At 41.0% G+C, this 13,975-nt stretch overlaps 1 protein-coding gene across 1 annotated transcript in view; it reads right to left on the bottom strand.

Moving 5' to 3' along the window:
• Positions 1-13,975, bottom strand: part of SLC26A3 (solute carrier family 26 (anion exchanger), member 3) — a 39,871-nt gene that overhangs the window by 10,710 nt on the left and 15,186 nt on the right. The window contains exons 8-14 of the mRNA XM_006859274.1: positions 10,982-11,129; positions 10,778-10,891; positions 10,605-10,682; positions 5,160-5,255; positions 3,483-3,589; positions 1,752-1,821; positions 1,560-1,652 (exon numbers count right to left, since the gene is read on the bottom strand). Of these exons, the coding sequence (XP_006859336.1) occupies positions 1,560-1,652; positions 1,752-1,821; positions 3,483-3,589; positions 5,160-5,255; positions 10,605-10,682; positions 10,778-10,891; positions 10,982-11,129 (706 nt within the window). The remainder of the gene's footprint in view (positions 1-1,559; positions 1,653-1,751; positions 1,822-3,482; positions 3,590-5,159; positions 5,256-10,604; positions 10,683-10,777; positions 10,892-10,981; positions 11,130-13,975) is intronic.

The raw sequence follows: 13,975 nt of genomic DNA on the forward strand, positions 1-13,975 counted from the left end.
ATCAGTTTATATGTGGATCTCAACACATGTTTATCCATAAACCATCCATCAATGTATCTAAACTCTATTTAAACATGCTTATATTTGAGCTCTGGTAGAGTAGTGGTTACGAATCGGGCTGCGAACCTTAAGGTCAGCGGTTCGAAACTACCAGCTGCTCCGTGGGAGAAAGATGAGGCTTTCTACTCCCATAAAGATTTACACCCTCGGAAACCCTGTACAGGGTCGCTATGGGTCGGAACCGACTCGACGGCACTTAACAACAACAACAACATATTTGATCTACACAAAGTTAATTTTATTTCATTTATTTTCCATGTGTCGCATAAAGGTGGTATCTAGTTAATATTTGGTTTCTGTACAATTTTTACTACATTAAAGTGATATATGAGTTTATTCTTATAATATATACTTATTCATGTTTTTCATTTCATAATTTTAGTACTTGTTTTGGGAGTAACTCTCATGTTCCCTTTTTCAAAACAAGTGTGTCCTGATTGATGCAATATTTACTCAGAACAATAAATATGGAGGAGAGGGTTGTATAATAAAAAAATACTTTAAAAATATAGTCAGATAGGAAGATATTAGATGAAATGAAAAGGTGCAGTATATAAAGTTATATAGACAATATTATCACACTTTGTATAAAGTGCCAATCATGGAACAGGGAATAAAGTGTACAGAAGAAACACATCCAGTGCATACCAAAGATCAGCACTGGACTGTGAACCACAAGGTCAGCAGTTCAAACCCACTAGCTGTTCCTCAGAAACCCTACACAGAGTTACTATGAGTCTGAAGCTACTCGACATCAATTAACAACAGCAAAGACCAAAGAACAACAGAGTTTAAGGCAGATGCTGTATATTGCAGCTATAGAGCAGTCCGAAAGCTATGTTTCTAAAATCTTGAAATTTAGTTCCTTGTTACTACTTCACTTAGTATTTATAGTTATTTCGTATTAAATATTCATTTATAACTTGTTAAGTGCCATTAAGTTGGTTCCAACTCATAGTGATCTTGTATAGGGTTTCTGAGACTTTAAATCTTCGAGGGAGCAGAAAGCCTCATTTTTCTACTATGGAGCCACTGGTGGGCTTGAACCATGAACCTTGTGGTTTTCGGTCCAGTGATTAACTTATGGTGCCACCACTCTCCTCCACTTATAACTAATATCTTGAATCTCTTCAATGACACATTCAAATATCTAATACTTTCTTGCTGTTTCTAAATTTGTGCCTGAAGAAAATCTGTAGGATACTGCCTATATAAAAGCCAGCATCCCCAAAGTTGGTGAATATCTTTACAACAGAATTTGGTCAAAGCTGACTCTATCCCACACCTCATCGGAAGAGGCTTCTATCTCGCATACTAACACAACACACCCTTTATATGTTTGTTTGACTTACTTGGGACATGAAACACAAACACAGTGACAAAATCAGCCAAACATTTGTGAAGTTAGTGATCCTCTCTTTAAAGAACAAAAATTTCTTTTCAGAAATTCAGTGGAACCACACAAACACATATACATATTAAATAACCCCAAACCTTACAGCATCAATAAGTTTCTGCTTAAAGAAACTAATATTTGCAAAGTAGATAGGAGATGGGCATCTGAAGATTTTCACTCCTTCCGGCTCATAGATCTAAAAGGTAAAAAAGTGAGATGAGATGGTATCTAAGAAACTCATGTTAACATCACTTTGCAAGTTAAAGTAAAAAAGAATTTAAAAAATCTTACTTACTTCAAAGTAATCTTTTTTATTCTTATAGATGTTGCTTCTTCCAACATTAGCCAGTGTACTGCATTTTGGACTGTAGGGAAAATCAACACCAACTGAATCACTCACATGCATTTGTTAGACCTATAAAGCTAACACATGACTTTTGTTCCTAGCACACCAAAGCAGGCTTACTCTTCCAAATTTGGAAGGTTGGGGAATCGCTATGTGGGCAGAGAGCACAGAGGGCCAGCACTCTGTTGTACTCATCTTTTTGTCCTCCCACACAGCTGCTAATACAGCACCTACCATAGCACTGTTTATAAAACGCTTCCATAGGCTTTTGCCATTTTGGTTCTGAATATCGTGATGGAAGACAGATGCTATTTTATAGATGAGGACATGGAGGAGTAAAATGACTGACTTTTTCCACTTAGTTTGTGGCGTCATACTTGAAAGGTTCCCAGCAGAGAACGAATGAACAAAAGAATATGGGATCATTTTAATACAAATATATTCCATCCATAGAGGATTAGATTTAGCGCTGATAAAGACACCTCTGTTCTTGAATTCTTTAGATCCTAAGGAGCCTTATGTCTCTGACACACCTTATAAACCAACATAGACTAAGTGACCACATGGTGGTGATATTACAGCAAAAATTAAAAAACCAAAAAGACGCTTGGACTGGATCACTACTAGGAATCAAGAATTCTAAGTGGCTTTGTGGAATTAAAAAATTATCACCTGTCGGTTTGTCTTATGGTGGTGGTTTGTGTGTTGCTATGATACTGGAAACTATGTCACCAATATTTCAAATACCAGCAACGTAATGTCACTCATGGTAGACAGCTTTCAACAGATCTTTTAGACTAAGGTAGACTAGGAAGAAAGGCCCGGTAATCTGCTTCTGAAAGTGAGTCAAGGAAAATCTTATGGAGCACAACAGAACATTGTTTTACGTGCTTGCTTTGGGCACATCATCAATAACAATGGATCACTGGAGGAGGACATCAAGTTTGTTGAAACAAAGGGTCAACGAGGGCTAGAGAGTCCCTCTGTGAGATACATTGGCACAAGAGCCACAGTGATGGATGTGGGCATGCTGGCGATTTAAGGATGATGCTAGACTAGGCATTGTTTTGTTCTGTTGTACAAAAGGTTGCCAAGATTTGGAGCTAACTCAACAGCAGACATATATCTGTTTATCAGCATCTTTCTGTTTGTCTATCTACCCATCCATCCATCTATCCCCGCATCTATCTATCTGTCTATTTTTGTGGAATTTTAGGACAAGAGGTCTTTGAGAAGTTCTCCACTGCAGCTCCATGTTTTTAAGGTGAGCTTACAATCTGCCTATAAAGAGAGTACTAGGCATGGAGAATCCCACACTCCTCACAGGAACACACTCTCTTGTTTAACAAGTCAAAGACAAAAACATTAAACCCTCTTAGAATACAATTACTTTTGGTTTACAGCTGGGCAGACAGACTCAGAGCTTTATAGGATTTCTTTGAACTGGGGTGGAAGCAGGGAGCAGACCAGCAGTAAGGTTTGCTAAGCCAGGTCATCCTGATACTCTTCACGTGTGGAGGTGGCTGAGGACGAATGGACTAGTCAGTCTCAACGGACAGGCATGCCTATCACCCAAATGGCTTTTCCCATAACCAATGACTTTTTTTTTTTTTTTTTTCTCTTTTGCTTTGGGCAGGTCAAAGCCTATACGAATTCAGGCAGGACAGAGTGAGCACTCACAATTGCGTCCGGAACACGATGGTTAGGAGCTGAAATGCAATGCTAGCTGCCAGGCCTAGACCGAGTCCCAGGACAATGGCACAGATGAATGTCACGATCCAAATTAACTAAAAAGAAAGCAACATACACACTACAATTCACTTTGATTAAAGTATAATGTCTTAGGTCCAGAACTCTGAGAAAGCATGAACTTCTGGGGCTAAAAGCAGAAGTTGGGGGTTGTAATCTTGGGTTAGAGAGCAAGGTGCATACAGAAGGACTTGCCTCAGGATCTGACTCTTGGAAAGCAAATATGAAAGGATCCACAGAGTGTATTCATTTCTAAGCCCATTCCTAGTCCAGTTAAAGAAGTGACTGTATCTCTTTGACAGTTAGAATTCCAGACCAGCCACTTTCATTAAAACAAGCAAATTAATTGGTAGACCGTGCTCTAAGCTCCTTTAGAAAAATTACTTTTTATTATTTTTGAGAATATGTACAGTAGCACTTCCATCACTTCAAAAATTTCTACATGGACAACTCTGATAGTGATTATGTTCTTTGAGTTGTTAAATCATTTTGGTCCTTCTTTTCTCATTTGTTCCCTCTACTACCCTCTGACTCTTGGTCTATTGGTTTTATTAATGGCGACTAGCTCTATGAAAAGGAGCTCTGGTAGCGTAATGGTTACGAATTAGGCTGCAAACTACAAGGTCAGCAGTTCGAAACTACCAGCTGTTCTGCAGGAGAAAGATGAGACTTTCTGCTCCTGTAAAGATTTACAGCCTCAGAAACCCTGTACAGGGTCACTGTGAGTTGGAACTGACTCCACGGCACACAGCCACCACCACCACCATCTCTATAAAAGGAATCCTGGTGGTGCAGTGGTTAAGTGCTTGGTTGCTAACTGAAATGTCGACAGCAGCTCTGTGGGAGAAAGATTTACAAGCTTGGAGAATTTATGGGGTAGTTCTACTCTGTCTTTCAGGGTCAGTACGGATTGGGATTGACTCACTAGAAGTGGATTTGGTTTTGCTTTATTGCCATAAAAACTTTAGCATGCCAAAAGGGTGTTCAGATCGCCAACAATGATCTATTGGGAACAAAAGAAAACCAAGTGAACCATAGTATTTTATGCTTGTTAAGTGCCGCAGGATGTGTTAACAGCACTTTTATGCCAAACTTTGACCCTGATATAACTATGGATTCTATTTATCATAAATAGATACTATAAAATATAGTAAAATAGATACTATAAAAAGGAATATTTAGAATTTAAGTTCTTCACAGATTCTCTGGACACTAATATATTCTGTAATGAAGAACAGAACCAATGTATTCCCCCAAAATCAGAGTTTCTGTGGCCTTTGGCATGACTGCAAGAACTTTTAGGATAGATGTAAGAAAGTTCTGTATTTTTAAGTAGCCCATCCTATGAAAGTGAAATCCCAGAGAATGATCATTAGAAATACTACGGAGCCTCAAAAAGGTCGTGGGAAATTTCATATTCTAGTAACTTCTTGAAGCCCTCTTGTACATAGCCTCACGACAGCTAGCAACTAAAAGAAGCTAGGATTGCTACGAACAGATAGAAGGATGGAATTTCACCTGGTTTATAAATATTAATATGCATTTTACATCAGCATTAAAATGCTTCTCTGATTGATCTGTTTTTAAACTACCGTTGTCTCTACTTACACAGTCATATTTATCCTTTCGCCATAGCCTTCTGATTTCAGTAAATTGCATCAGCATGCCTTTTAAATTTCCAAGCGCTAAAGCTGCCAAGACAGACTGTTAAAAACATAAGCACCAGATGTACTTTAAGTTATTCAAATAAACCATATAGAAGCAAAGGTGAAGGTTATAGATAAGTAAGTCCTTTAAAGGGCCTCAAAGCGTATCAAAGGACACACCCTTTTCCGGTGTGCAGAGGCCGACCAGACATTGGAGATTGGAGACTCTGACCTGTCCCCCTGCATGACTGTTGCCGACAAAGCAGCCAAGGCTGAACTGCCCTTTGTGGTTGTGTCATGAATGATATGGTGGCACTTAAGAGCCAGGGAGTCCTGATGTGCTGTAGGATAAGCATGGAACTGCTAACCACAAGGCCAACAATTAAAACCCACAAGCTGTTCCTCGGAAACCCTATACAGGGTCTCTATGAGTAGGAACAGATTCAACGTCACTTAACAACAACAACCTTTGGACAGAGGAAGGCAGATTTTCCGCACATGGACAGTTCAATATGTGTCTGTTATTGGAGGTGGGGACAGGGGATTGGTCTTTGTTAAAAAAATAATTTAGGGAGCTTAGGATTCTGGTATCTAAATTCCAACCTTTCATGAAGGAACAGAAATCAGTTCACTTTGAAAGAGGAAGTCAAAGGTCACAGAGAGGTTAACAAAGATTTGGTGCAGATTCCCAAGGACAGCATGAACCATGCTATATCTTGTTCCTTGTGCTGTCCCTGGAAACACCCCCCAGCCCCCAAAACTCCAAACCAATCCAATTGCTGTGTGATCCTGTGTGTGCAGAGTACAAACTTCTCCACAGGGTTTCAAGGCCGTGTCCTTTCAGAAGCAGTTTGTCAGACCTTCTTTGGGTGGCTTTCAATTGTTAACCTTTCAGTTAGGATTCCCACCTAGGGAGTCCCAAATGCACATGTTGTCAGTTGCCACTGAGATTCCAGCTCATAGAGACTCCATGTTTTCAGAGCAGAACTGCTCCACAGCCGTGTAAAGGTTATAACCTTTTGGAAGCAGATCACTATGTTCTGAGGTGCCTCTGGGTGAGTTCAGATTCCCAGCCTTTCAGCTAGTACTCAGGTGCTTAACTGAGCCACTCAGGGATTCCCAAATGTTGTTGTTGTTGTTCTTGTATGCTGTCAATACCAACTCATAGTGAACCTATATTAGGCAGACTAGAACTGCCCCGTAGGATTTCCTAGGCTGCAATCTTCTGGACTTTGAACTACAAGGCTGGCCATTCAAACCCACCAGTTGCTCCTCAGAAACTCTATACAAGGTTGCTATGAGTCAGAACTGACCAAACGGCACTTAACAACAAGAACAACCTTTGTTGGGGACTGAGCTGCTAATCCCATGGTCAGAAGTTTGAATTTACCAGCCACTCCGTGGGAGAAAGCTGAGGCGTTCTGCTCCCATCAAGATTTACAGCCTCAGAAACCCTTTGCGGCGTTGCTAGGAGTCGGAAGTGACTCCACACACAGCACACACCATCATCACCACCACCAATCTTTATGGGGATTTCCTAATGTGCTGCTTTAGTGTAAGCACTGGACTGCTAACCACAAGGTTGGTGTTTCAAACTTACCAGCCACTCTTGGAAACCTTAGACAGGGTCACTGTGAGTCAGAACTGACTTAACAGCACATAATAACAACAACAGCAATAGGGTCACTATGAGTCGGAACTGACTTGATGGCAGTGGGTTTTCAGAGCTGTGCAGTGAAATCTGTGAGAGTCAGGAGAACTTGACTGCCTTGTTTTGTGTGTGTCTCATGAGTTTTCTGCCTTTGACAGGAAGCAGTGTTCCTACTTTCCTATTGCTTGTTTTAGTGGTAATTCTTTTGGTTTCCTCCCTCTGACAGGCTTCCACCTTACACAGGTTCTGGCCTTTGACGGTTTTACCATATACCAGTTCCATGGGTGTCGCAAATGGTTAAGCATTTGTCTACTGACAGAGAGTTTGGGGATTTGAATTTATCCATAGATTACCTGGAAGGAAGGCCTGAAAGTTTGTTTTTGAAAAGATCACAGCCACTGCAAACCCTACAGACGCAGTTCTACTCTGAAAGCAAATGGAATTGCTGTGAGTCAGAATCAACTCTAGAACAATGGAGTTTATAATTGTGTACATAGTAGGATTCCTGGTATGGCACTATAGGATAATTACTGGATTGCTAACCACAAGGTTCAAACCCACCAGCCACTCCTTGGAAATCTTATACAAGGTCACTATGAGTCAGAACTGACTTGATAGCTCTTAACAACAATGGCAAACACAATACACAAAAGTACCCATAAACCACTCTGAGGGAGAAAGTTGTGCCAATCTGCTTCTATACAGACTGCACTTGGAAACGGTGTGGGGCAGTTCAGCTTTGTCCTATAAGGTTGGTATGAGTTGGAATCCACCCCTTGGCAATGGAATAAGATGGTACCATTAAGGGAAACTGAGTGTATTCTTGGTGTAACATCTTGTGAGTCTATAGTTATTTCAAAATAAAAAGTAAAAAGAAGAAAATGAAATTGCAACTGATAGTTAAAGGTCAGTATCTTCATTCCCTAAAATTCTCCTTTGGGAAACGTTGCTTTTTATATAGTGGTGGTTATGTGCCATCAAGTCGGTTCTAACTCCTAGCGACCCTGTACAGGGTTTCTGAGAAGCGGCTTGAAGTTAGCAGTCCAGTCCTTATCCTCTATCCCCACACCAGGACTTCATATAAAACTTGTTAGAATTCTGGAGCATCATTTTGTCTTTTCATTCATCATTAATTATTTCCCAATTGGCCAATACGCCATAGAAAAAGAACTGGAAAAAATTTACAATAAAATACACAACAGAAAACTTGAAAAAAGATTACAGAACATTGAGAAACCATAGAAAAGAAAGGAGAATAATTTTATCAGGAATTTGGGATTCATTCTGCAATTGATAAAGATTATTATTGTTGTTGTTAAGTGCTGTCAAATTGGTTCCAACTTACAATGACCCTGTATAAAGTGTCTGAGAAGCAGCTGGTGGGTTAGAACCAATGACCTTGCAGTTAGCAGTCTGGTGCTTATCCTAGAGTGCCACCTCAGGACTCCATAAAGGATTAAGTGCATATACAACATGCTTATAACTCTGCTGATGTTTATTAAGCATTCAAAAAACATGCTAATTCAATACTATTATGGAATAGTCTTGTGTGGTGTGGCACTGTGGGCTCATGCGTCAGACTGCAAAGTTAGTTTGAACCGCAAGGTCGGTGGTTCAGGTTCACCAGTTGCTCCTCAGAAACCCTACATAGGGTCACTATGGGTTGGAACCAACTTGGCACTTAACAACAACAACGAAGCTGCCCTCCTATGATAATACCATGCACACCAGCTATTTAGTTGAAACAAAGACACTTCTGGCACAATGGCCTACAATAGTTTATCACATGGATCTTTTGAAGAAGGGATTTTGATTAATAGCTTGGAGAATGTCCTCAGGTGTGATTTATTTAGGAAGGAGCTAGGATTTTAAATGATAGTTGTTTATTTCTGTAAGTGAATATGGGCTGGGTAGCTCCCAAAGGTAGTGTGTAGAGACGCACACGTGCCTTCTCTATGTAATTCTCTATGAGGACTAGTGTGGTTATTTTTATTACGATAACTCTCCCATAGCATTTGTGAAATAGAAGACTTCTTGATTCCTTTCATACCTTTCATTTTGAAACCAGTAGTTTAGTAGCGAGAACACACACTTTTTGGCAAACAGAACTCAGCCCTGCTTGAAGATCATTTGGACCAGTGAGGGTTTTTTTTAAATTACTACACTGTATGTCCAGAAATCTTGGACCAAGTTAATCTTTCAGTCATCAACCACTAGAAAAAAACTCTACACAGCAATCAATGACACCAACAGAGACATGTTGGACCATATCTGTACATTTTTTGTAATCAGAAATGGAATAGAATATTGGTACAATGATAAGAATCGTACTAACAATACTGGCTATGATTTACCAGGTGTCCCTGTAGCACTGTAGGGTAAGCGCTGGACTGCTAATTGCCAGGCTGGCAGATCAAATCCTCCAGCTGTTCCTTGGGAGAAAGATGAGGTTTCCTGCTCGCATAAAGATTTACAGCCCCAGAAACCCTCTCTAGGGTCACTATGAGTCAGAATCGACTTGATGATAGTCGGTTTGGGGGTCCTGTGCCCTGGGTGAGTACATCATGTGCAACTTGCATTCTTCCACTTGATTTCCATAGTAACTCTGTGAGGTGGATACTATTCTATGCTTATATTACAAATGGGGAAACTGAGGTACAAAGAGGGTAAATAATTTCCCACAAAACAAATTTGGGAAGGATTCGAACTAGGTGTGTAGGACTCCAGAGCCAGTGTTCTGTGAACTGCCTCAAAATCATGTTAAAACCACAAAGGGCCATGTAGTTACCATTGTCTGGTTTCCTATAGGAGCCCCTGCCTGGAGCCAACGGCAGGTAGGTGATTTATAGTCACCCACCCATCTAGCAGCGCCATGTCACCATGAGCTGTAATTGACTAAACAGCAAGGCGGTTGGCTTCGTTTTTTCATGGTCCTATGCTTCCCAGGCTCTGCTGTTACTATGATTTTTAATCTGAGTGCTGCAGAAGTTTACAAAGTGTTAGACTAAGAGGGAGAGAGAAACATGAGGAAGCGTAAAGGTTGTGCCTGGGCGGTAGCTCAGGCTGCCTGCTCCCCTCCTGCAATCTGACAGTGTTGGTCTTGGAGTCAGACCAAGCTAGGGGAGCTGGAGGGCGTTTTCCTAAGGACGAGTTGTGTGGCTGGTAGCACCATTCCCTGAAGGAGATAGAGAACTGGATTGCCTCAAATTTGAGGAAAATCTTCACTTTGGTCAAGCCTACATTGCCAGGGAGCCTTCTTTTGTAAACATTTGTAAATATTTTGGGCAACAGATATGTGAAGAGTAGAGCAGATAAGTTTGGGCATCTGCATTCCAAACATTCATAAAACACTGCCGAGGGGAAAATAAATATTTTCAACCCATAGAGTATTGACTAAGAAGCATACTTGAGAGTTGTAGCTACTTCATTTCCCCTAGTCTAGTTTGTGTTTTCAGACTTTAAGGTTGGTGCAAATGGTTAGCTTGCATGGCTGCTAACCGAAAGGTTAGAGGTTCAAGTCTACCCAGAGACACCTCAGAACAAAGCTTGGTGATCTACTTCTGAAAAAGTCATTGAGAGTCCAATGAAGCACCATTCTATTGTGACACACATGCGGTCACCATGAACTGGAGTCAACTAGATCTAAGGCAAATAGTCTCCAGTGTTTAAGATTCAGGGTCCTTGATCCATTACCCAAAGGAGAGAAACGTTATTCAAAAAGAGATAACCTTTAAAAAAAAAAGAGAGAGACATTACCTTTTGTAGTGGCTCTAACAGAAACCCGATGGCTACAATGACAATCAACACAATCATGGCAGAGAGAAACCCGGCAATCTGTGAAGACAACAACAACAAAAAGTCTTGTCACAAATGTGGCATTTTCCCTGCTCAGACACCCAGTTACTAATGCTAGGATGGCCTTGAAGTACCTGTGTTTTGCCTCCGGTACTCTCCTGAACCCCTGATCTGGAGAGGGCAGTACTAGACGCAAATCCTCTGAAAGATCCTGTGAATATGTTACCCAATCCCAAGGCGATTAACTCCTGACAAGAGAACAAGGAGAGGAAAGCACCATTACTGTTATGTACACAAGAAAGTTGCCTAATTAGCACCCGTGCTTGTTGTATACTTACCTGATTGCCATCAAGTGGATAATCGTATTTGAGGGAATACACGCTGGCAACTGAAAAAGCCACTGCAAAGCCAACGATGGCAATGGCGAAGCTATCTCCTATGGTCTCTTGGAAAACCGCCACGTCAGGTGCAACAGGGGACTGAAATCTAAAACAGAAACGAAGCAAGCCTAGGTGTCACCAACGTGCTTACAATTCTTCAACCACATCTATTTGCTTTCAGGAAAAGTCCGAGCTCAATCCAACTCCTCTAGCTTAATTGCTCCAATTTCCTAAATTTATACTCCAGCCAGACCAAGCTTCTTTTTGTTTCTTGAAGGTTTTTTTTCTTCTTCTCATCTCAGAGCCTTCTAATGTACTAGTGTTCCCTTTGCTTGAATCATCTTTCCATCCAGATAGTCTCCCTTGTCCATAAGGTCAGAGTTAGGCAAGATTCTCTGCTTCTCCAGCTCTTTCTGGGTATCCCACACACTGCCTCATAACTCTCCACCCAGACTTAGAGCAGGGACTGGACTGTCAGATTCACTGTCTTATGTCCAGGGTTGGACATGCTTTTTGGCATGTAGTAGGTGATTTGGGGGCAATGAGTGAAATCTAGATTGAGTTGTATCTTACTTTGGATGATCACCTACAAGAATTTAACACTACCGAAAATTTTTAGAATCTGCTTATTGTTGAAACTACTGCTGCCTGAATTTGATACAAGATTGCAAAGATAGCAGTAAGTCTATGTGTATGCCAGCATAACCACATTATAATGTAAACTTATATCTCCATAGGCTTCACGCAAAATATCCTAGATTCCACTTGTGTTGTTACACTGAGTGGCAAATCATTGCCCACGATGCTGCCAGGAGTTATTCATGGTTGAAGGTTTTTGGAGCAAACACAATTCTGAGCCAAGGAAAGCCAGAAAGTCCTCCCTTTACTGAAAAGAATCACCTTTCATGGAAAATCCCATGCAAACAGATGAGTCGTGGACTTTGTCTTGTGCTGCAACCAACTGTGCTAGAGTGTTGGTGTTACGTGCCGTTGAGTTGTTTCTGACTCACAGTGATCCTGTATAGGGTTTCTAAGGAGCGGCTGGTGAGTTTGAACCATCGACCTTGTGGTTCAAGCCAACCTTTCGGTCCAGCACATTAAACTGAAGCACCACACCAGGACTCCACGGTAAAGTGATTGTTGTTGTTGTTGTTGTGTGCTGTGGAGTCGGTTCTGACTCATAGCGACCCTGTGCAGGGTTTCTGAGGCTGTAAATCTTTATGGGAGCAGAACGCCTCATCTTTCTCCCGTGGAACAGCTGGTAGTTTCGAACTGCTTAGTGTCACAGAAGCTTCCAACTCATAGAGATACCTCTCTGTGTTTGCCTCATGAATTTCCTGTGATTAAGTCGCTCCTTGGAAACCCTATTCAGGGTCACTATGGGTCGGAACCAACTCGACGACACTTAACAACAACAAAAATGCTATTTACTATTTGTATAATAAAAAATTCAAATATCTCAAACTTAGAATCCTGGTGTGGAGGTGTTGTGCTGTAGGATAAAGCACTGGACCAAAAGGTAGGTTTGAGCTACAAGGTCAGTGGTTCAAACTTACCAGCCACTACTCAGAAACCCTATACAGGTTTGCTATGAGTCAAAACCAACCCAATGGCACTTAACAACAACAACAACATCATCCATTACTGAAATGCTCAGCTCTTGTGAACATCTACCTCTGACCTAAAACGTATTGTTGTTGTTAAGTGCTATCAAATTGGTTCCGACTCATAGCGACCCTGTAAATGGTTTCTGTGGCTATAAATCTTTGTAGGAGCAGAAAGCTTCATCTTTCTTTCTGTGGAACAGCTGCAGACCTTGTGGTTCACAGTCCAGTGCTTATTGTGTTGTTGTTGTTGTTGTGTGCCGTGGAGTCAGTTCTGACTCTCGCGACCCTGTACAGAGTTTCTGAGGCCATAAATATTTACAGGAAAGCCACATTTTTCTCCCATGGAACTGCTGACCTTGAGGTTCGCAGCCTGATTTGTAGCCACTACGTGCTTTTTGTATTAGAAGAGGATTAATTGAATCCATTCAGCTTTTTCTGAATTACTTCAAGTTTTGTGAATATCTCTGCTCATAAAATTTTAGCTCTAATTTTGAAGAAGTGTAACTAGCTCAAGAAGCTCTGGTGGTGCAATGGTTAAGCACTTGGCTGCTAACTGAACTATTGGCAGTTTGAACCCACCAGCATGCCAATGGGAGAAAGGACCTGGTGACCATCAAGATCACAGCCAAGAAGACTAGGGGGCAGCTCTACTCTCTCCTATAGTGTTGTTAGGAGTTGGAATTGACTTAACAATACACCACCACAACTACCTCTATCTCGTGAATCCAAAAGTTAGCTTGTAATCTTGATTCTTAATAAACCTGAAGTGGCAGTACAATTAAAATGTTCCTTTTATACCACAGCTACAAGGAGCCTACTATTATTAATATTTTGTTTTGGCCTCTGAACCCCAGAAGAATGATACGATGGAGACGAAGAGTCTGAAACTTGGCTTTACTCCCTGGCTCAGCCTTTTCTCCTCCCTGAGCCAGTTTCTTCATTTGTAAAATGAAGACAGCAATGCCTCTTCTCTTTCCTTCATAGTTTTGTTGGAAAGTCAAATAAAATAATGAATGTGAGTGCTGTTTACACACTATAAAATACAACGTGCCTGGCAGGAATTTTTATCAGATCCCTTTCGAGCCTAAATATATCCTTTGTGTTTTCTTTCAATGCTCAGTTCCATTCGCTATCTGCTTTCAATATATGTTACTTCACAAAAGAATTTCTAAGGTGGCACACTCATTAATAGCAGACTAAAAACAGTCATTGGTATCAAGCCAATTCCAGCTCATGGCGACCCTGGAGGACAGGGTAGAATGAACTGCCCCGAGGGTTTCTATTGTTACATTGGGCATTGGGTTGTTAAGAGTCAGAACTAACTTACAGGCCTATACAACAACAA

Source organism: Chrysochloris asiatica, unplaced genomic scaffold (genome assembly GCF_000296735.1).
Source record: "Chrysochloris asiatica unplaced genomic scaffold, ChrAsi1.0 scaffold00032, whole genome shotgun sequence".
Lineage (NCBI taxonomy): Eukaryota > Metazoa > Chordata > Mammalia > Afrosoricida > Chrysochloridae > Chrysochloris > Chrysochloris asiatica.